The sequence below is a fragment of the Rhinoderma darwinii genome, chromosome 9 (genome assembly GCF_050947455.1).
Source record: "Rhinoderma darwinii isolate aRhiDar2 chromosome 9, aRhiDar2.hap1, whole genome shotgun sequence".
Lineage (NCBI taxonomy): Eukaryota > Metazoa > Chordata > Amphibia > Anura > Rhinodermatidae > Rhinoderma > Rhinoderma darwinii.
Genome location: NC_134695.1, coordinates 43,477,364 through 43,501,818, shown reverse-complemented (window position 1 = coordinate 43,501,818; position 24,455 = coordinate 43,477,364). Strand labels below are relative to the sequence as shown.

Genomic DNA, 24,455 nt, shown 5'->3' with positions numbered 1-24,455 from the left:
CATCACCGGAATGTGTTCCGAGTGATGGCCGGGTTTCCCGGCGCTTGCGCTCTATCTCCTCCTCCTCACAGCGCAGAGTGCATGTGAGGAGGAGGAGTTGATGCCATTATGACGAATGGCATCGCTGTACACTGTGTTGCAGGGCCGGGGTGTACAGCAGGTGGAAGGGAGCGCTGCGCTGGCTCCCTTCCCCTGCTTGTTAAAAGCACCCTGGCCCGGCGACACCTTCGATGGCGCCGCTAGTAGTAGTAGCAGCAGCAGCTGCTGCTGCTGCTGCTGCTACTACTGTAGCGACGCCACTATAGCAGAGCGGGGAGGTATCTCCCCGCTCTGCTATGTGCTAGCCGCACTTTAGCTCCTTGAAGGAGCGGAATCCCCGTGTTTTCGGGGATTCCGCTCCTGGACAGAGCGCTTGATGTCTCTGTCCATATCTGGGCAGTGACATCAGGGGAAACTCCTGAAGCGGAATCCCCGAACACATGGGGATTCCCCTTCAGGAGCTGCCGCTGATGTCACTGTCCGGATCTGCCCGGCCCGGCACGGATGCATAACTTTATGCAAACCGGCCGGGCAAAATGGCCGATTTTACCGGCCGACACTCGGGCTCGGGAACGACCCGGTCGTGTGAATCCCGCCTTAAGCAGACACAGAACAGAAGGGGAAAGAGAGTGGTTGTTAGAATAGTTCAGAGAGCAAGAGTGAGAAAAACAAAGCGTTGTAACAGACTTGAGTACCTATAGGCCCTGACAATAGGAGCAAAAATACTTACTAGGAAAATAATTCATTTTGCAACAACCACAGTATTTTGCCGCAATTTGCCAGACATCGGGGCAATAAACGGGGTGAATATACCCAAAGATCCAGTTCACACTCAGTAAGTCTCAGTATTTTTATGAAGGCAAAACAGGGAATTTATCTAAAAAAGAGGTGACTCTTCAAGCTTTTATTTATACTTAACCTAACTGTAGGCTCCACAACAGCTTTTAGCTAAGAAAAATGTGCAGAAAAAAAACTGCATCAAAAATTAAAAGTGTGAACTACACCTAAAGAAGTTGAGGGAGATCATTTAAAAATGTCGAAAGTGGAACAACAGACAAAATACCTTGTACATAAAAGAAAATAGAACAAAAACCTCTAAAGATGAGAATGTTTACGGAACAGATCAGATGGAAAAATTTTGTCAATAAATTCATTGCTTATTTGTGAAAAACACCAAAATCTAGAGAAAATTTGCAAAAATTATGATTTTTCTAATTTTAAATGTATCTGCTTGTAAAACAGATAGTAATACCACACAAAATAGTTACTATTTCACATATTCCATATGTCTACTTTATATTTGCATAGTTTTTTGAACATTATTTTATTTTTTCTAGGACGTTACAAGGCTTAGTACTTTAGCAGCAATTTCTCACATTTTCAAGAAAATTTCAAAAGGCGATTTTTACAGGGACCAGTTCAGTTCTAAAGTGGCTTTGAGGGCCTTATGTACTAGATAGACCCCATAAATCACCCCATATTAAAAACTGCACCCCTCAAAGTATTCAAAACAGCATTCAGAAAGTTTCTTAACCCTTTAGGCGTTTCAAAGGAATTAAAGCAATGTAGAGGGGAAATTGACAAATTTTATTTTTTTTTGCTGAAATTCATTTGTAATACATTTTTTTCTGTAACGCAGAAGGTTTTACCAGAGAAACGCAACACAATATTTATTGCCCAGATTCTGCAGTTTTAACAAATATCTCCCACATGTGGTCCTAGTGTGATAATGGACTGAAATACCGGCCTCAGAAGCAAAGGAGCACCTAGTGGATTTTGTGGCCTCCTTTTTTTAGAATATATTTTAGGCTGCATGTCGGGTTTGAAGATGTCTTGTAGTGCCAAAACAGTGGAAATCCCCCAAAAATGACACGGTTTTGGAAACTGCACACCTCAAGGAATTTATCTAGGGGTATAGTTAGCATCTTGACCCCACAGGTCTTCTGCTATATTTATTGGAGTTTGCATGTGAAAGTGAAAATCTACTTTTTTTTCTGAAAAAAATAATATTTGCAAGGAATAAAGAATAAAAAGCACCCCAAAACTTGTAAAGCTACTTCTCCCGATTACAGCAATACCCCATATGTGGTACTTAACTGCTGTTTGGACCCACGGCAGAGCTCAGAAGGGAAGGAGCGCCATTTGGATTTTGAAGCGCAGATTGTGCTGGATTGGTTTTCAGTGGCATGTCGCGTTTGCGAGGGAGCAAAACGGTGGAAACCCCCAAAAGTGACCCGATTTTGTAGACTACACCCCTGAAGGATTTTTTCTAGTGGTATAGTTAGCATTTTGACCCCACAGTTTTTTTGCTGAATTTAGTGGAATTAGGCAGTGAAAATGAAAATCTACTTTTTTCTGAAAAAACATAGAAATGTTTAATTTTTACAATGAATAAAGGAGAAAAATCACCCCAAAATTTGTAAAGCAATTTGTTCTGATTACAGCAATATGCCATATGTGGTAATAAACTGCTGTTTGGACCAACGGCAAGACTCAGAAGGGAAGGAACAATATTAGGCTTTTGGAGCTCAAATTTAGCTGGAATGGTTTTCGGGTGTCATGTCGCATTTGCAAAGCCCCTGAGGTACCAAAACAGTGGAAACCTCCCAAAAGTCCCTTTAGGGGACTGGAACGAGCGATCATTAGGTTGCTGGTACAATACACTGCAGTACTAATGTATTGCAGTATAATATCATGTTTACAGGCTCCTGTAACAGCGCGATCGCTGTTCCTGTCCATTAGTCCCGGGTGTCAGCTGTAATACACTGCGGACACCTGCAGAATATGGAGCGGGCGCAGCGCCTGAGGCCGCTCCATATATAACCCCCCCTGCACCAAGACATGCTATTAAGTCGTGGTGCGCGAAGGCGTTAATGCGCAGCAGATGGTGCAAAGTGAAAATTACAATGCCATTTTATTGCACAATATGTTGTGCCCAGTTTGTGCCACTGAAGACAAATACCTCGTACAATGTTGAGCGGGTTCTCCCGGATATAAAATATCATATATGTGGACGTAAACTGGTGTTTGGGCTCGCTGTGGGGCTCAGAAGGGAGGGAACGCCATTTGGCTTTTGGAGCGCAGATTTTGCTTGGTAACTGTTCTGTTTGGGGTTTTGCTGGTATTTCAGTTTATGATGTGGGGGTATGTGTAAATTGGGCAGAGTACATCAGGACATAATAAGAGGGTATAATAAATCGGTAAATAAATAATAATCCGCAGATATGTGGCCAATGTCGCACTGATAAATGGCGCCCAATCTTATCCGCTTTTGGACACTGCACAATTTCTGTCGCTATATTCTGAGAGCCAGAACTTTTTTTATTTTTTCTTCACCGGAGCCGTGCGAGGGCTTATCACTTTTTATTAGATTTTTTTTTGCCAAGCAAAGTGACAAAAAAAACAAATTCTGACAATGTTTTTTGTCTTTTTTTTTTTACACTTTGCACCGTGCGCTAGAAATGACATTTTACTTTATTCTGCGGGTCGATACGATTACGGCGATACCAGATGTATATAGTTTTTTTTATGTTTTGTGGCGTTTGGGCAATAAAATCACTTTGATAAAATTATTTATTTTTTGTGTCACCATATTCTGAGAGCCATAACTTTTTTATTTTTCAGTCAAAAAAGCTGTGTAAGGGCTTGTTTTTTGCGGGACGGGTTGTCGTTTTTATTGGTACTATTTTGGGGTACATGCGACTTTTTGATCACTTTTTATTCTATATTTTTGGAGGGTTGATGACCAAAAAAATAGTCATTTTGACATTGTTTTTTAATTATTATTTTTTTGCGCTGTTCACTGTGCGGGAAAAATAATATTATAGTTTTATAGGTTGGGTCGTTGGGAACGCGGTCATACCAAATAAGTGTACTTTTTTTTTACATTTTCATTTTCTTCCTATAATAAAATACTTCTTATAGGAAAAAAATGAATTTTTTGTTTTTGGAACTTAACTTATTTTTACACTTTTATAAAACATTTTTATAACTTTTTTTTTTTACTTGAAGACCTGCAGCACTGATCGCTGCTATAATACATTACACTACCTAGGTATTGTAACGTATTATAAACTGTCAGTGCGACCCTGAGAGTCACACTGACATGAAACTTATGAGGACCAGCCTTCGGCTGGTTCTCATAGGCTGCTGTGCATGGCAGACCCGGGGGCTGTTGTATGGCCTCTGGTTTTGCCTTATAATCGATTGCAGCACCTGCAATCGGTCCCCGGGAAAGCTTGTTGTAGCAACTAACTTTCCAGTTTATTGTAGTAACAAACTTTCCAGTTCGTTGCTATAACAAACTTTCCCTGCAATCACATGACCGGAACCTGAACCAATTAGGTCCCGGCCATGTCTCCAGGACTAGCGCTACTCTGAGACACCCGGATCGCGCTTTTAACACCCACCATGAATTCACGTCGGCGCTGCACAGAGCCCAGCAAGCGCCGACGTGAATTTACAGTGGGCGGTCGGGAAGCGGTTAAAAATAATGCCATGGGATCATTTCAAACAAGTGTAAATTATAATTGTTCAGTATATTCCAAACTCTACAACTTTACATGACAAATTTCATTAAATATAATGTATAATGCAGAATTAATTACCTAAAAAGGAAACAATGAATAAAAATCTGTTTATAGACATTGTAAGGAGAGAGAAGAAACTGTGACCATCTGCGACAAGATCTAAAAGTTATGCCTCCAGGAGGAATTCATTCTACTATATGTTTTCCGATTAAAGCTTCTGTACAAGTAGATAAACTTGTTTTAGAAGTTTTGTAAGCCAATGCTGAGCGCAGATTTCCAATGCTTCTGAAGATTCAAAATTTGTAATGAAGAGAAGAAAATGGATGAACAAATTGTATTGAGTAAATATCGATACATGCCAATTAAAGCCAGTCATATTTATCCCCCTAGGTAGATCTAGACAATGCCTTCTCTTTTTGGTCTTTCTCAGCATCAACTATGGGGTTAAGATCAGGGCACTGTGCAGGCCACTTCTACACCAAACTCATCAAACCAAGTCTTCATGGACCTTGCTTTGTCATGCTGGAACAGGGAAGGGCCTTCCCCAAACTGTTTGAAGCTTACAATTGTTTATAATGTCTTTGCATTTAGGATTAACATTTCCCTTTACTGATAACAAGGAGCCCAAACCATAAAACACAGCCCCAGACCATTGTTCCTCCACGGACATCATCACATCAATCACCATTGAGCCATCATTACAACAATTTTCATTGTGAGATCATCATACCAATCACTATTGTGACATTACACTGACCAGTATGACTTTTTCTAAACAATCACAGTTGCGACATCATTACAACAATCACCATCGACAGATCATCATATTAACTGTAATGATAGGGGTGGGGAAACAGACAAGTGAGCCCTAATCTACCCGCCACTCAGTCCCTGCCTACTTGCAACGACCCGCCCTAGGTGACGGGGTACAACTGGGCTACGCTCAATAAGTGCACGACAGACAAACAGACAAGGGTACACAGAAGCTAAGGGAATTAGTATCACATCAATGACCGTTGTGACATCATCCCAAAAATCACCATTGTGAAATCACAAGTTATCATTGTGACATAGACACAACATTGTGAAATCATCACAGCAATCACCGTTGTGACATCACAACAGTAACCATTGTGATATCATAACAACAATCAGAATTGAGACATAACAACAGTGGGCCGTGGGCCGATTGAATGTTGGTGAATAAATCAAAGGAATTTTATATGAAATATTTTGTATTTTAGAGTAATGATCTCCAGTTGAAAAGTATTTATTGGCTCCGAGACCATTGTTATTTTGCTAGTACTTATTATCTAACCTGTGGGAAATCCGAAGGTTCTCATAGTAGCACTGCGGTATAGATCTTGTGCTTTGTTTTATTTTTGATATTTTGTGACATTATATACAGGTCTTCCATTTTTACTTGTCTCATAATGGATCAGGGTATGGTAAAAAAAAATAAATAACCAGACATTTGATACTGGTCAGAGGGCACTACCTCTTCTGGTTGGGTCAGCAAAACATTCAATGTCTATGGGGCCTAATGGACAGTTTCCTAAGGCAAACATGGATCTTGCAGGTTGGATTCGCTTGATCCTTTTTCACCGTCGGACAGAAGAGTAACTTGCATCTTGGCCCGAATGTAACATTTTTACCAGGGCCCCTCACCTACCATTAAAAACATTGAGTTGTCTTCTTGTGGCAAAGGGGTCTTCGGCCCCTCTCAGACACTAAGGTCTGGGTTTGACTGCTTCCTCTGCTCCCCTGCTGTCAAAGAGAAGAGTTAGCCTAGGTGCTACATGTCTAACTGTGCATGTCAATGGAGAAGATGGCGTTGATGGCTGTTACTCTAACCACCGCAAACTATTAAATCTCTATGGTCCTGGGTCTGAGTTTGGTATTTTAGAAAAACTTGGGGGTTTTGTATTTAGCATATGGAAAGTTTTCAGCACATACAGCACTGCACTTATTGGCCAGTCACCAAGTGTCTACAAATGTTAGTGTCAACAGGATGATACAAAAATGGCTTCCTTGTAAAAGTAAAAAAAAAAAAAAAAAAAGATCAAACAATTTATCAATTTATTACATTTTTGTGTTTTAATCTAAATCATATAAACAATCTTCTTTAGTTTGCTTCTCAGGAGTTAAGGAGTTTTCGTCTATCTTGTCCACTTCGTTGCAATTCTCTGCAAAGGAAACAAAATGTGAAGTTCATGAAGCACTAGCTATTAATTGACTGGTTGGAAGAGATTTTCAAAGTCCCAAAAAAGGAACTTGGCGGATATCGGATGTGTACCATTCGCCTAAAAATGTGCAAGGACATTGAGAATTTGATGCCAACATACCGGTTTGATTCTACTATCCCCCAAACTGAAACAGGGATGATCTGCAACCTTCTAAAGTATATCCTCGTGCCTCATGTACATGTATCACAATATTACCGCCATGCATCTACTATAAATTAGGCTATGTGTACTACAATTTGGAAATACGTTCGTATACATAGATTTCTTTCATACGGTGTCTGCATGAAATTAGCATCACGCTCCATCGATTGCCATATATCAGACCCAGTTTTCCCATAAAATAATGGTTTTCAGTGCTTACAACTAAGTCCAATGTATGTCACCCCACAAAGAATTATACAGCGATGATATAGTTTGGTTTTGTGCACTATATTTGCAAGCACATGTGAATGAAGCTTAACAGATAAGTTTAACCGATTAATTACCCGATGTTGGTGCATCCAGTGAGTCCAGATCATGATTCCTGTTTTGACTGTCTTTGTGGTCTCTTTCACCCATGTGTTCATTATCTATTTCCTGGATAAAAGGTCGTTCGGGCTTGAACATTGGTTGAATATTTGTGGACACTGACAATTCATCAGTATTTTTAGTAAATATACTTAGTAGCTTATGTATAGGCTGCTCATTGTCCATATCTGTGGTCATGTCTTCTTTTTCCCATTCACCGTCACTCTCATCACTGTCCCCAGATATCACTTCAATCCTCGGTCGATATAACTGTTACAAGACAAAACAGGTAAGCAAAAGTCATAAAAGACAGAGAAGATATTTATCAAAACCATAAGGCAGGAAAACTGGCCTTGATGCCCATAGCAACCAATGACAGGGCAGCTTTTATTTTTTCACAGCAGTTTAAAGGGTATTCCGATTTCAGCAAATAAAGGTTATTCTTTGTCTCTGCTTGCTGCCAGTCAACAGGAATCTTCATTGTTTATTTCCAGTGGAAAAAAAAAATCTGTCCTGGTCATGTGATGGACGCAAAAGTGCACAACCCGTAACAGTATATGTATGAGAACTTCCAACGAGCTACTGTATTTAAATATAGAAAAAAAAAACATTGGTCCGCTCACCATGCACCATGCAGATGTTTCTGACACCACACTGTAATTTTGTTGGTGCTCGTAGACATAGACGATTCTGCGTCGACAGTAGATATGTTGAAAAAGGTAATGTCCAGCACACGGTCCGATAAAATCCAAACTTTAATTCATAGCTTTAAAACACAGTAAAAACATTCCCGGGAAGGACGCTTACGCGTTTCGAACCGTAAAGGTTCTTAGTCATATCTATGACTTTTTTATGGGAGCATGGGCCGAAAATGCAGATGGCTGTCCGTGGCCGCCACTGGCCGGCCGTGCCCGTAATCACAAACCGCGATTACGGGGACGGCCGTGTGCATTGGGCCTAAAGTGCGTGTATTTCTTCGCGTGCCGCTCATACTCGATACTAAATAAATCAAGATGTTTGGAATATTTTGTTTCCATTTTCTTTTTATTTGAATATCATTAACATGTCTATTGATCCTGTGATTTCCACAATTCCAAAACCGTTCCTTCTTGGTGTTGCAATTTCAATGTTGAGGAGCGTATAACAAATAGATGAAATGGAATAGCGTCCTTTTGCGCTACTCACCAATAGATATCAGCATAACACATTATACTCCAGGATGGCAAAAAAAAACAACTGCTTTTACACTTTAAAAATGTCTGTCTCCTATAGCGATACTTACCTTATTAGTAGCGATGTTTTCCTGCACTTCCGGCAGTTCATTAATGTCTACATCTTCCAAATCTGGCAAATCCTGTAAAATAAACAATGAGGGTGCAATTTGTGAAACCAAGTGTTAACCTTGAAACACCATTCTACATGGCATAGAAGGTTTATGAGTAAAATCTACCTTAAAAAAAAAGAAAAAAAGAAGATTGGCAATTCTGTAACTACATTACATTTCTTATCTTGTACTGATCCGGAGTATCATCCTGTACTTCATAATTAGAGGCTATTCACACCTTTGAAAACGGTATAGTGCATGGAGACCTGAATCCGTTTCTCTGACTCGCATGATTCACCTTTTACCGACCATATCTAAATTATGACCTGAGATGTGATCGGTAAGAGCTCGATCCTGCGTGTCAAAGAAATTCAGGACCCGCTGACCTGACAGAAACAGGTTTGAGAGCTATATACAGGTGCTCTGTACACATGATACAAAGCAGCTATATCTCAAAACGAAAAATTATTTTTAATAAAAAGTAATGAGAAAGTTGCAGCAAACACACGGATACACATTTTTATTTTATTTTAAAAAAAAAGTTTACAAAAAGGTGTACATAGCCTTGAATAGCTTCATTCACAATTATGCAGGCTTCAGAGATTAAATCACCCAGCATTCTTTCCTGGTGGAAATCCAAAATGCCCAAACCTTCTTTCCCCGACATCTGCCGAAGGGGCGGATGAGACATCCCTATACACGATAGTCACCTAGCAGCGCCGTAATTGCCAGGTGTGCACTAGTACTATAATTCTCTCCGAATGCAGTGCAGTGCAGTTCATTGCTGACATGCCTGTCATCTGGTTTCCAACAACAAGCAACCAATTGTGAACTCAGCGCTGGACTATATTACAGTCAACTGCAAAGTGGTTGAGGCACAACACAATTTTGAGGTATTAGTAAACCCTAAGGGCATGACCAGACGTGGCGGAGTTCTGCATACTCTGTCCGCATCAATGCCGCACAGAATCTGCATTGCAGATTCTGTTGCGGCTTTGCCTAAAATGGGCATTAAATTGATGCGGACTAGCCGTTGCGTATTCAGGGGAAGAGGGCTTCCCTTCTCTGTATCAGTGCAGGATAGAGAGAAGGGACAGCCCTTTCCCTAGTAAAAGTAAAAGAAATTCTTACTTACCCGGCCGTTGTCTTGGTGACGCGTCCCTCGTTCAACATCCAGCCCGACCTCCCTGGATGACGCGGCAGTCCATGTGACCGCTGCAGCCTGTGATTGGCCTGTGATTGGCTGCAGCCGTCACTTGGACTGAAACTTCATCCTGGGAGGCCGGACTGGAGGAAGAAGCAGGGAGTTCTCGGTAAGTAGGAAATTCTATTTTCTTTACAGGTTGATGTATATTGGGATCGGTAGTCACTGTCCAGGGTGCTGAAACAGTTACTGCCGATCGTTTAACTCTTTCAGCACCCTGGACAGTGACTATTTACTGACGTCGCCTAGCAACACTCCTGTAATTACGGGTGCACACACGTAGTCACCCGTAATTACGGGAGCCCCATTGACTTCCTCAGGCTGGCTGTAGACCTAGAAATACATAGGTCCAGCCAGAATGAAGAACTATCATGTTCGTAAAACAAATACGCTACGCAGCACACACATCTGCGGACTTCATTGCAGAATTTTGACTCTCCATTGAAGTCAATGGAGAAATTCCGCAATGAGTCCGCAACAAGTCCGCTACACGTCCCAACAGCCAGTGTATGCTGCGGACACCAAATTCCGCACCGCAGCCTATGCTCCGCAGCGGAATTGTCCGCAACGTGTAAACAAACCCAACTAAAAAGCTGTGGAAAGCAATGGAGAAATGTGTACGCTGCGGATTCCAGAGCAATTCCGCCACGTCTGGTCATGCCCTTAACATACAGATATATATTAAGGAGGAGTTCACACTGAATTTTTTGCGCTGATTTTGAAACGGAAACTCTTTTTTCAAACAGTTTCCGCTTCTTACCTCCCATTGAAATCAATGGGAAGCATAGAAAACATGCGGCGCTCATTCAGAGCGTATTTTGCAGCATTACATTTTTTTCTTTAAATTCAAAATTTCTGACTCAAAAAAACTCTGCATGAACTAGATATCTCCAATATGTGTATAGTCACCCATTACATCATATGGATAGTCAGAAGGATAAACATCCGTGAACTGCCATAGATACAATAATGTGTGAGAACCCAAAGTAACCACTAAATATAAAGGGATTTTCCTCTGTTGGCCAGAGTGGAGAGCGGTTACAAGGAGCATTTCTCGCTCTGGAGGACCTGTCCTGTACTACATTACACAGACAACCTATTAATTGGAATGGGCAATGTGTAATGCTTATTTTCCCCTGTGGTGGAGCTGCAGAAAAATTGAACACTTACTGCCCGCTTTCCTACAGATTACAGCTGATCACTGGAGTTCCGAGCAGGGGGATACTTTGTGATCAGTTTATTGTCAAGTGACCCTTCTAACAATAGGGATTAACTCCAAAGTGGAGAACCCCTTTAAAGTAAATCTGCAATTTAAATTTGAATTGATGCAATTCCCTAATATATTATTTAAAGTGAGTCAAAGGGAAATATGATGGTAGATATTTAGCTGAATGGTAAGCTGTCAGGTCAGTCTCACATACATCAATATATAGCTTTTCTGTGACCTTCAGAGGAACAATCTCTATATCTTCAGCATCAACCAGTCCACTGGTCAGAGAGCCTTCCTTGCTCATCTCCTGTGATTCTAAAACCAAAATATAATGTAATCAGTTGTATAGCAATTGTAGAAAACAACAATGAAGAATATGTGGCAGTATACACAACTACCAGCAGACAAAAATGTTTTACTAGAAAGCGCTGATGCTAGATGAAAGAGCAGAGCGAATAGGCGTAAATAACTTGGAGATGGAGATACCTATCACGAGATGCCTATCACGAGATGCCTATCACGAGATGCCTATGTTATATGTGTCTATGTGTGGCCACCCAGTGGTTGTGATGTAAATTGCGGTCTTTCAAGGGTTCTGCTAGAATGTCGTGATATTGCATTGAATTGGTTTCATGAGAAATTGGAGTCCTTAACCAAATTTAAGCAAATGTAAGTAGTCCTCAGATGGTCAGACATCTAATTTTTCTTAAAGGGTTACAGGAGATTAGAAAAAAAAGAGGTCTGATTTTGTATTTTTTTTTTTCAGAAACAGCACTAATTGTGTATATGGGCTATGATTATATTGCAGCTCGGCCACATTCAAGTGAATGGAAATGAACGGCAATACCAGACACAGTCCATTGACAGGAAAGGAGCTGGTTCTGGGTAAAACAAAATCAGACCATTTTATCTCATCTCAACCGAGTTAAGGTCAAGTTGTCATCCAAAATTTGTGTTTGGAAAAAAAACGCTCTTTTTGTAGGGCTTACAGCAGCAGTGTAGCAGGTAGGGTATCATTTATTAAATTAGATACAATTCTTCACCAGAAGTTGAAATGACCTGCAGCTAGTAGTCATCCACTGTTTAACATTTTGCTTACCATTTATGAGACATCTAGAACCTGCCTCCAAACTCCATGATTTGTTTTTATTCCCAGCATCGTAGTCTCTTTCTGTAAACGTGTGGCGATCCCCATCCTCATCAGGTGATATCTCATCCTGCTTCTGCTCTTCTACCTTCATAATCTGCACGAGTGGACCTCTTGGAGAGCCATTGTTTACATTAGTAGTTAACTCTTCACAGGCCTCAAAAGTCTCCTCAACAAATCTCTGGATCTTCTCTTGAGACTCTTCATTCCTGCAGTGTTTCTCCTCCACCTCAGGGACTGTTGTGTTCTCTGTCTGATGATTTCCTAAGCCGTGAATGACAACATATATCATATAAATAAAGGGACATGAAGGCTATATAAGTAGACGATCCCCCATTAAAAATGGTACTGTGTGTGCATAGAATGGTTTACAATCTATCGCAAACCTATATGTCATTATTACTATTATTATTATTTAAAGCTCAACTTTTATCTAACTTTAGACATGGCATCTGCGCACGCCCATAAGCTGGGAACTCCACCGTTTGCTAGTATGTAGGAACACAAAGCACTCCCCTTTGGTTTTTAGATCAAAGATTTCCGTATATACGGACAGCAATATTTATATAGAATGAATAGTAATCCAAATCTGAGTTCCATCCTTCTAGAGATGGCGAGGATTATAGTACACCAAAGAAAATGGAACAGATATCAACATAGCTTGTATATGAGGAAATCCCTACACTAAAAGCTGTTCTGGGCACTATGGCACCCATCATTCTAGGTCCCAATTCACACGAAAAAACTCACTCATAAAAATCATATAACATACTGTTTAAATAACAGGTGATAGATCTTCTGCGTAAGTATTGGACCAGTGCGATGACTGTAGCCATACTATATATATATATGGCCCCCAATTTCTTGGACTGCTCCTTAGAGAACGTAAAATAAAAGTAGTCCAATGCAAACAAGTATTAGTTTGCATGATTTATACCTTCTTTTTCCACCTCCTTCCTGCGCTTCCTCTCCTCGGCCTGCCTCCTGACTTCAGATAAAGCATCCATACTATCTTGGATCTTCTTTCTTTCCTTGGTCTCCCACCGATCTCTCTCCTCTATTTCAGCTTCTCGTCCACCTCTGGTCCAGGCTTCTGCACATGCTCTGTACCAGAAATATAATCAATAGTCAGAGTTGTAGATTCTCCACTTTTGTTCTGATAGTCAAAGACTCTTGAATCAAGTTAAATATAATAAAATATCTTTTTTTTACCTGTCTTTTGGGAATACTGGTCTGTCATCCAGGTATGTTAACCCTTTCAACCACACTGTAACTGTCTTTCTGTAATTAGGAATCTTCTTAATGAGTTCATTTCCCATCAGGTTTAATACATGCTACAAGAAGAAAACAATAGCAAGATAAAATTACGGCGGTCAACGTAGGAATAGATGTCACCTTTCCAAAAAATGTCTAGCGCATGCGAGTTTCTGAAAGGACAACTTACCAGGTTTGGCATTTTCTCAAGGATATAAAATACTTCAGGGTCATCTAGTTTATTGTGAGATAAGTCAAGGACGCTGATACTGTGGCATTCCTGTAGGTGCTGAACATCTTCTACTGTCTGTAACTGATTGTGAGAAATCTGTAGAGTGTTCAGAACTGGAAGACAAGCTGAAAGGCAAACAATATGACAATAAAGAAGATCTGTCGAATATTCATGCTGCCCTGTAGTTTGTAAGATCTTAAGGGCCTTTTACACCGACCGACACTCGGCCGGTGCAGCGAGCGCCGATTAACGAGACATCATTTATCGGCGCACGTTTGCTCCTGTCACACGGAGCTATGGATGGGGACGAGCGGTCGTTACTCTGATCGCTCGTCCCCATCCATTATTATCATGTCAGTAGCACGTCTCCCGGTTTACACAGGGAGATGTGCTGCCGACAACGATAATATTTCACTTTTTTAAAACGATACGACCAGCAGATGAACCGGCGTTTGCTTGTTCATCTGCTGATCGCTGCGCTTTTTACACAGGGCAGTTATCGGCAACGAGTGTTATATGAACGCTCGTCTGCACGATAATCGCCCAGTGTAAAACCCCCTTCCCTCTAAAGGGTCAGTTCACACAGTCTTTTGGTGCTGATTTTAACGCAGGAACCGCATTGAAATCAGAACCAAAAAAAAGTCCAAAACTGCCCCCCATTGATAGGAATGAAAACAGAAAAAACACGGCGCCACCTTGTGCAGATCAGTTGGTAAAGGTGAGACAAGAGGGCAAGATCATATGCTCACCTGGATACGAAGTTTTTAGGGCATGTATATTAGAAACCACAGTGCTGCTGCCAGATCCAAGGTCGGTAACCAGAAGGGACCGCTTAGGTAGAGAGAATTTGTAGAAGAAAAATTGATCTTTCCAGGGGCGCTGCTGTGTCACACAGCAGCGCCCATTGATAGGAGGTAGAGTAGTTTTCTTTTCTGGGCAGCTTTTGGCCACTCGCAGGAAAAAAAAGCAGCATGCCCTTTCTCTGAGAGATTTTCAGGTCTGAGGCAGAACAAGACTGCGGCGCTCGTTTCTGAGCGTTTTTTGCTTGCGGTCCTTGAATTAGATTCAACTGCCGCAAGCAAAAAACGCAGAATAAAAACAGGGAAAAAAAATACCATCGAAATAAAGCGGTCAGTTGAAAATCTGCCTCAAAATTCCTGAAGGAAACAGCAGCAACATGAAAGAGATTATGCAGCAGTAATGAGCAGTGTAGGTGTAAAATCCAGAACTAAGGTGAGATATAACACTTGCTAGAAGCTGCAGGTGTGTGTGTGTGTGTGTGTGTGTGTGTGTGTGTGTGTGTGTGTGTGTGTGTGTGTGTGTGTGTGTGTGTGTGTGTGTCCCTTGCTCCTGCTGCCTCCGCCCTCCCCTCTGCATAGACTTCTATCGGCAGCTGTAACCTGATCCTTCAGTGAACTGATGGGGGAAGGAAAGGAGTCTAATAAGTGGAGAAATAGGTATGCTGAAAAGTTATTGACCACTTAAAGTACTAATAAATGAAATGTGACAAATATTCAGCCCAAGAGATTACCATCTACCTGTTCATTTTTCAAGTTCTGATACTTTTACAGGGAGATCTATAATTTTTCCACTAACATTCCCCACAAAATGTTGAGCTTGGCTTTTCCTTTATTGAGTAGGCACTTACATAGGTTTTCTATAGTCTTGATATAATTGTTGGAGAGGTTGAGGGAGTCAAGTTTTTGAAGGTGTTCAATATTCTCGATTTTGCTTATGATGTTTTGATGTAAAAAAAGACAATGTAGTTCTGTCTGTGCTTCCAGATTCTCAATCTTTTGCAGACCGTTACATTCCAGCCAAAGGCATTTCAGCCCTGTGTACTCCTCCAGATTTTCTAAACGCATAAATCCTAAATGAGAAGCACAAAACGAACATTAAGAACAGTTGGCTGCTCAGAGAAAAATGCACATATGCATATATGTCTAGTCGAGAAGCTTATCGATATTTTACAAGAATGTTGTACTACATTAGTCCATAAAACTTGTATATTACATCTTTAAAATGAAGATGCCATACAAAAAGCCTCTTCATCAGCAGGAGATAGCAGAAAATCAAAGGGTAACTAAACTTTTTAAAAAATTTTGACATTCCATAGTGACATGTCAGAAGCTTTGATCGGTGGGGTTCTGAGCACCGAGACCCCCAACGATTGCTAAATAAAGCTGCAGAAGCGCTTGGTTTCTGATCGGCTTTCCTCGGAAAGCCTAGCGAGCAGTGTACGGACTCATAGACTCTCTATTGAGTTAATCTCAGTCCCCCGGACCCACACCGATCAAAACTTCTGAAATGTCAATATGACATGTCGAAAGTTTTTTAATAGTTTAGTTACCCTTTAAAAGATAAACACTGTAAAAGGGTGGCATATCATTAATGATTATGCCCTATCAGGTTACATCGATGTTATAGAGAGGGTCCCCTGTTCGGGGCTCTAGCAAAAGCAGAAAGTTGCTCATGTTTAAGCCATAACATTCTGATCTAAGAGATTGTCATCTGTGACCCCTGCCAATCCAAGGTCCCTTTGTGTTGTCTCCTGCACAGCGGCACACCCACCAAACGCTGTTCAGGAAATTGCAAAAGCGGCCATATTAATGGGGCTGTGTTGCAGTTCCCTGCACAGCAAGTTTGCGTGCAATTTTTTTCCTATAAGTGAAGTATAAGATTTGACAGCGACTTGAGTGACCAAATCTCGCCTTGGAGGTCTAGCCTAAGTCTAGGTAGAGGAAAGGGAGTAATATTGTGTTATTTCATTCTTCTTTACAATTACACTTGTTGCCAATATATTTTCTGATTCAGGAATAGTGTTATATACAGTGTACACCTTTGTTGTAGGATTCCCACAGTTGCCCTTTTTCTGTCATACAGACTGGTGGTTGCATTTTATGGCATCATGCAGTCGGAGAGGGATAAAAACTGTGGGGGATTGGACGTCTCCAGTTATAAAGTTAATCGATTCCCTGTCAATCCAATCATCACTACTCAAAAAGATTTTACTAATGAAAGTATATTACGAAATAGCTGTGAAAGCTTTTACTTACTGAAGAGAGTGGGTCCAAAGCAGAGATTAGTGCTAAACCTGACCTACCCTAAAACCTCATTAGAACTTATTATAAAAGTATATAATAGTAGCGATTGATGTGTCTGTCATTTTTCCTACCTTTGTAGTGTAAGTACAAAGTGTCATTAAGATATGGCGTTGTATACAATTTTTGCTTCTTGCACAGTTCTCTCAGGTACTGTTTGGTTAACCTAGAAGAATACAGAATAAAAAAAGAATTGTTATTAAATATCTTATTAAAAAGAACTTAGAAAAACCTGTTGCTTAGGCTATGTTCACATCTGCTTCAGAGCGCTATTTTTTCAGTAAAAAGGCGGACACCACGGCGAAACCAGAACATTGGGTCAATTAGGCGGTGGTGGTATGCGTCGTATGGTGGATCGAGCACTGCGTCCTGGTTTACGTTATAAATGGAAACCAGAAGGCAGATAGCAACAGAGCCTAAAGACAATAGAACAGGACAAGGATTGTCAATAGATTTGTACTGGAGAATACAGACTCATCGCCCCCCCCCTGTACGATCAACTCGGTGACTTCGCATGTTTATTTCAATAGGGAGAGGGAGACAAGCCGCAGCCAGACACTTCTGCCATTGCTTGTCCCCCAGCTGAACCAAAGGATTGGATAAGTCCAACATGCACAATTCTCTCGTTGAGAGGCACCGATATGCATTATATTGGTGATGGATCGTGATGATATCAAAGTAATCAATTTGCGTCCACAGGGCAAATTAAGCCGTCTATATAATGCATGAACATGCCGGGACCATCAGAGCGAATTATGTCTGATTGGCTAATAGATGAGAGTCCTAAATGGGGGACCCCCATCTATCGACACCATAGTAGAATGTTTAAAAATGGGTTTTAGAATCCAGACAACCATTTTGACTCCAATCTTCAGCGTCTACCCTGTACATTCACAAACTAAACTCCATACTTATATATGAAACCATTTTAATAGCCATTTTGTATTTGGATAAATCCTGGGCGATATGGCCTAAAAATATCATCTTCATTTTTTTTTCATGCGTATGAGCAATTCTCGATTTTCTTGCTTTATGCTAAAACGGTCATCATAACTGGTGGCTGGACTAGGAAGGCAGCACGGAATATATCAGACTTCTCCCAGCACCAGGTCACTGAGCTGTCCATGGTGCATTGTGCCTGATGCAGCTACATTAAAGGGGTTGTCCACTACTGAACAACTGATGACCTATCCACCGGATAGATAATCAGTATATCATTGGTGCGGGTCCGACATCCGGAAACCCACACCGTTAAGCCACTCCGGATATCTCCGGGCACCGGATGTTATGGCCCATTATGCTACGTACGGAGCCGGAAGCAGTTGGCTCCGTACATAGCATTGCGGCCGTGCTGCCGAACTGCATCTCTGCTCCTATTCACGGACGCTTGAGGGAAGGAAGGAAGGGAGTTTTTTTTAAACATTGGAAAGTTCTCTTATTCTTAAAGGGTAACTAAACATTCAACAAACTTCTGACATGTCATAGTGACATGTCAGAAGTTTTGATTGGTGGGGGTCCGAGCACTGAGACCCCCCACCAATCGCTAAAACTAAGCGGTAGAAGTGCTTGAATGAACGCTGAATCGCTTAGTTTCTGTTCGGCTTTTTCCGGAAGTCAATGTAGCGGAATACGGGCTGAATAGAAAGTCTATGAGCCCGTACTCCGATACATCGGCTTTCCGGAACGAAGCCCAACAGAAACAAAGCGGCTCAGCTCTCACACAAGCCCTTCTGCCGATTTAGTCAGCGATTGGTGGCGGTCTCAGTGCTCGGACCCCACCAATCAAAACTTCTGACATGTCACTATGACATGTCAAAAGTTTGTTGAGTGTTTAGTTACCCTTTAATAAATAAAAGGACTAAATAAAAAACGTATAACCTGGAGAGTCACTGCATTAAATCCTTCCATTAACCTTCCTATAGAAGTATGCACCCTGCCAGCAGGAGCATCACAACGCTGCCCTGGGGGGTGGGGGGCTGTCCAATAGTGTGGAAGGCGCCAGATATTCATTTATCGATTCTGTACAGAAACAGAATCGTGAGACACCCGAATGGGAAATTAATCAAATTAATTACATCCCTCGCCCAGCCCTACTTTAACCGGTTCAGGACAAGACATTTTAGCCATTTTTAGCACACGTTAGTTAACCGGTTATAACATTTTTATTTGTTGCGCTAGCGACGTAATTTTTGCGACCTTTTTTTTCATAGACAATGCAGGTTATTTATTTCGGCGTTTTTATACACATCCTTTTTGCTATTTTAGAATTTTTAAAAGAATAGTAAAAAAAAATATGCTTTTTTTTTTACTTTTCAGCTATTTTTTTGTGGTAATAATATAGTTTTACTCTAAAATTGACCTTTTCTTTGTGATCGTCATTGTTTACCGTAATTTTAATATACTGTATTACTTGTCTATTTTAGGGTGAGGGTATGTTCACACGCACTGTTTTCAGACGTAATTCGGGCATTTAACGCCTCGAATTATGCCTGAAAAAACGGCTCCATTACGCCTACAAACATCTGCCCATTGTCACTTCTTGGTACGTTTTGAGCCGTTTTTCATTGACTCCATTGAAAAACAGCTCCAATAACGTCCGTAAAATACGCCGCGAAAAATGCGAGTTGCTACAAAAACGTTCGTTACAACAGTGATTGGAGTAGCAAACTTTTTTTTGGGTGGGTATGTCATGTGTCATTTTTACTTTAATAATTGACCTGCGGTGCGTATTTTTCGGACTGCAGCATGTCAATTCCTGCTGCGGAAAGTGGACTGAATTGCTGAATTTTTCAGAGGAGATGTCACCATCCCCCAACATTGTGAAAAACGCAGCAAAATACGCACCATTTTCTGCAGTAAGAACCGCTAATTGTGCGTTTTTGCCGCAGCGGAAAGTCTAGTTCTTTCAACAAAATTGCTGCAGAAATTTTCTGCAGCAATTCCGTTACGTGTGGACAAGCCCTCATAGTGACTACTGCCTCTGTTAGGGCTGTTCTAGTTACACCCAGCAGCAGGCTTCTAACAACGGCATTCCGGCGATCATGTGACCAGTCACATGATCACCGGGACCAATAGAGGCAGTGGCGCTGCCGTTGCCTCTATTATATACACAGCGCTCATTGAGAGCTTTGTACAAGAGATCAGAGAAGACATAAGAAGTGAAAACCGAGTCAGGCCAGTCAGCACTGTAGATATAAGTAATTAGACCTCAACCAACTGCCGTATAATTACCATGGGGGTCGGTAACCAGTTAAAGGTACTTCTAAAAGCTCTTCTCCTGCATGCAGCACCCTGATATGTCTCAGTAAGTTCTGTATGAGATCAGTGTATACAAAATTACCTGGGGCCACTGTGATTCTCCTTCTTTGTATTCGCAGAGCTGATCACTTCATTGTAATCCACAATTTCCGTGGAGGCAGGTTTCTCAGCTTTGAAGAAAAATAGCAAGAAAGATGAAAATACACCGTTTTTTCCGGGAGCTGCCAGCAAGTTTTCTCCAGTGAGCTAATGTTATACAGTATGTACACCGAATTCAAAATTATTATGCAAATGTTATTTTTCGCTGATTTTCCTAAATAGTCGATGCAAATGACAGTCAGTATAATCTTCAAGCCATCAACTGTTGGAGTATAATGCAAATTTTATTGAACAAATCTCCTAATGATAACAGATTTTTTTTTAGAAGTAAAAAACTCAAAATGCACTGTTTCACATTATTATGCACAACAGAGATCAAAACATTGTAAAGGTTGTAAAGAGAACTTAAATAGTAATTTGTTGAATTTGCAGCATCAGGAGGTCATATTTACAGAAATCAAAAGCTCTTTCATTCAAAAAAAATGTAACAGGCCAAGTTACATGTTAACATAGGACCCCTTCTCTGATATCACTTTCACAATTCTTGCATCCATTGAATTTGTGCGTATTTGGACAGTTTCTGCTTGAATATCTTTGCAGGATGTCAGAATAGCCTCCCAGAGCTTCTGTTTTGATGAGAACTGCCTCCCACCCTCATAGATATTTTTCTTGAAGATGCTCCAAAGGTTCTCAATAGGGTTGAGGTCTCTGGAACATGGGGGCCACACCATGAGTTTCTCTCCTTTTAATGCCATAGCAGCCAATGACACAGAGGTATTCTTTGCAGCATGAGATGGTGCATTGTCATGCATGAAGATAATTTTTCTACGGAAGGCACGGTTCTTCTTTTTGTACCACGAAAGAAAGTGGTCAGTCATAAACACTACGTATTTTGCAGAGGTCATTTTCACACCGTCAGGGACCCTAAAGGAGCCTACCAGCTCTCTCCCCATGATTCCAGCCCAAAACATGACTTCGCCATCTCCTTGCTGACGTCGCAACTTGTTGGGACATGGTGGCAATTCACCAACCATCCACTACTCCATCCATCTGGACCATCCAGGGTTGCACGGCACTCATCAGTAAACAACACGGTTTGAAAATTAGTCTTCATGTATTTCTGAGCCCACTGCAACTGTTTCTGCTTGTGAGAATTGTTTAGGGGTGGCCGAATAATAGCTTTATGCACACTTGCAAACCTCTGGAGGATCCTACACCTTGAGGTTCGCGGGACTCCAGAGGCACCAGCGGCTTCAAATACCTGTTTGCTGCTTTGCAATGGCATTTTAGCAGCTGCTCTCCTAATCCTATTAATTTGTCTGGCAGAAACCTTCCTCATTATGCCTTTATCTGAACGAACCCGTCTGTGCTCTGAATCAGCCACAAATCTTTTCACAGTACGATGATCACGCCTAAGTTTTCTTGAAATATCCAATGTTTTCATAACTTGTCCAAGGTATTGCACTATTTCACGCGTTTCGGCAGCAGAGAGATCCTTTTTCTTTCCCATATTGCTTGAAACCTGTGGCCTGCTTAATAATGTGGAACGTCTTTCTTAAGTAGTTTTCCTTTGATTGGGCACACCTGGCAAACTAATTATCACAGGTGTCTGAGATTGATTACAATGATCCAAAGAGCCCTAAGACACAATACCATCCATGAGTTTCATTGAAAAACTAATAATTAAATGTTTATGACACTTAAATCCAATGTGCATAATAATTTGGAACACAGTGTATGTCAGACATTACATTCAGCAGTGTTAGATGATATTAGGGAGTTGCTATTTATGCGGTTGGTTTATGTTTACATCTGTGTTGCATGCAGCGCTATTTTACCTGTTAAGATGGCAGACACCGCAGCAAAACCCAATGGCCTCATTGCAAGTCAATGGGGTCTGTTGGGCATCGCTGGGATCCAGCTATTTGTCGTGGTTTCCTCCGGTGCAGTGTTCGGCTATTTCTGTCATGGATGGTGAGTTATTTTACCTATGGATTTTGCTGCAGATCCACGGCTAATCTTCAAGATATGGTTGTTTTTTGTGGATTTTGAAATACTTATTGAAATCAATTAGGGAAAATCTGCGAAAAACTTACATCAGAAATTGACATTAAGTTCCGGATGGAAAGTGCCAGTATCAACCAATTAGATTCCAGCTTTCATTTTTTCAGAGCTGGTTTAAATTTGTAAGCATTGATCTGATTGGTTGCTTTGGGCAACACTGACACTGTAGCTAGAACACGGTTTATGCTCATTGTATACTGTGCACTGCAATGTCACCTACCCGGCACCATCACATCTCCTGCAAACGTCACTTGAGGGATCTTACAGCAGTCTCCATTCTCGCTGTTCTCCTGGTACCATACTTGTTCCACTTGCTGTCCTATTGTCGGCTGCATTTTATCCTCAATCGCCTCAACGTAAAATCTCTATAAAACTGGTCGCGGGGAACTGCACATAGGAGCAGCTGTGCAACTTTTCACGGTATTAATCCCTCTAACCTGTATACTAAAGTCAGTGGCGCGCGTCTACTGTTACCATGGGAACCAACTTCTATCCCATGAGCCACCACGGCCCAACAGCTTGGTTCCATAACAACGGCTCCCATACCGAGGCTACCGCACAGAACGCTTCGCCTGATGTCTCCTCCCACAGGAAGTGACGTCAGGGCTCGGTCTTTCCGCGTGCGTTTGTAGGCTGTGTTTACAAGGATGTACGGTTATCGATCGTGATCTGCGTCTTCTACACACTGCTCTTTTCCGCTGGCAGCTAGGGTTACCTCAGGCTTGAAACACAGCGATCATATATCTGTTAACTGGGAAGTTATTAAAAAATGTTGATAAGTATAAACCAGTAACCAGTCAGCTCTCCTGCGGTTTGTTTCAGTAAATGCTTGTATTCTACATAAAATTATGAAGCGTTCTCTGATGAGAACTATAAGGCCCTGTTCACACTGAGTTTTTTTTGCCACCGGAACCGCGACAAAACGGCCGAAATGAGGTGGAGGCGTTTTTGTTACCACTAGCAAACAAAACGCTTGCGGTAAAAAGAAGCGACATGCCCTATCTTGAGGCGTTTTCCGCCTCAAAACCCCATTGAAATCAATGGGAGACGGAAATAAACGTGTTTTGTGACGCGTTTTTTGCCTCGATTTTTGACGCTCGTGGTTAGTCCATCTTTCTGTTGAAGAGATAGCTAAAAAAAAGTAAAAAAAAAAGGGGCAAAAAAACCACGTCAAAAATCGCAGCAAAAAACACTTAAAACAACCGGAGATAATTTTTCCTTGCAGAATTTTCTACCTGCAAAAAACTCTGTGTGAACATACTCTAAGGCCTCATGCACACGACCGTGCTCGTAATTACGACTCGTAATTACGAGTACGGCCGGCCACGGGCAGCCGGCCGCTTTTGCGAGCCGTACTGCCATTATAAAGTATAGCAGCACGGCCCGTAAAATGAAAAAATAGAACGTGTTCTATTTTTTTTAACGGCACGGGCACCTTCCCGTGAGAAAACGGGAAGGTACCCGTGACTAACAGAAGTCTATGGGCCCGTTATTGCGGGTCGTAATTACGACCCCGCAATAACGGGTGTTTTTACGGTCGTGTGCATGAGGCCTAAGGGTATGTTCACACACAAAATCAAAAAGTGCTGAAAATTACGTTGCGTTTTTGGAGCTGTTTTTCCATTGACACAATGAAAAACGGCTCAAGAAGTGACATGCTCCTTTTTATGAGCCGTTTTTGCTCCTTTTTATGGGGCGTTTTTTTTAAAACGGCGGCGTAAAAAAACGCTGCGTCTGAACTAAACACACTTTTTCCCATTGGATTCAATGCGCAGATGGTTGTAGGCATCTAGCGATCATTTTTCCAGGTGTATTTTGGAGGAGTTTACACCCCTAAATACGCCTGAAAACACAGCGCGTGAACATACCCTAAGGCTTTATACACACGGCCATTTTTTTAATGGCTGACAGCGATTTTCATTACAATGAAGTTCTATTGGTGTATTCACAAGTCCCTTTTTTTTAACAGACCGTGAATGCTGGCCGTCGTAAAATAGAACGTGTTCTATTTGCAGCCATTTTCACGGCTTGACGGCCCCCATGCAAGTTGATGGATCCATTTTTAAAAGTGAAAGCTGTCTGGGTAACGGCCGTTAAAAACGGATTGGTTGCAAGGAGACGCTGAGGCAAGAAAAATCCTGACGAGTGAAATGCATCTGTTTATTAACATACGCGAAAAACATGCAAACATGAGAAACGGTCAGATGGCTTTCTGAATATTTCTCACAAAGAAACACTATG

General features: G+C 41.3%; 1 protein-coding gene across 1 annotated transcript; it reads right to left on the bottom strand.

Moving 5' to 3' along the window:
• Positions 1-4,652: 4,652 nt before the first annotated feature.
• On the bottom strand, positions 4,653-22,773 carry DNAAF1 (dynein axonemal assembly factor 1). Its single transcript, XM_075837573.1, has 12 exons — positions 22,435-22,773; positions 20,134-20,221; positions 16,868-16,959; positions 15,341-15,562; positions 13,651-13,817; positions 13,419-13,540; positions 13,144-13,310; positions 12,159-12,470; positions 11,271-11,374; positions 8,604-8,675; positions 7,300-7,591; positions 4,653-6,754 (listed from the first exon to the last, which is right to left on the bottom strand). Exons 1-12 carry the CDS (start codon positions 22,547-22,549, stop codon positions 6,666-6,668), a joined length of 1,842 nt encoding a protein of 613 aa, XP_075693688.1. The 5' UTR covers positions 22,550-22,773; the 3' UTR covers positions 4,653-6,665.
• Positions 22,774-24,455: the final 1,682 nt, after the last annotated feature.

Coding starts and splice junctions, on each gene's coding strand:
- DNAAF1 (XM_075837573.1), bottom strand. CDS start 22,549: ATGCAGCCGACAATAGGACAGCAAGTGGAACAAGTATGGTACCAGGAG. Junction 13,818..15,340: donor CAAGACTATAGAAAACCTAT/GTAAGTGCCTAC, acceptor TTTGCCTTTCAG/CTTGTCTTCCAGTTCTGAAC. Junction 12,471..13,143: donor GAAGGAGGTGGAAAAAGAAG/GTATAAATCATG, acceptor TTCACGGCTTAG/GAAATCATCAGACAGAGAAC.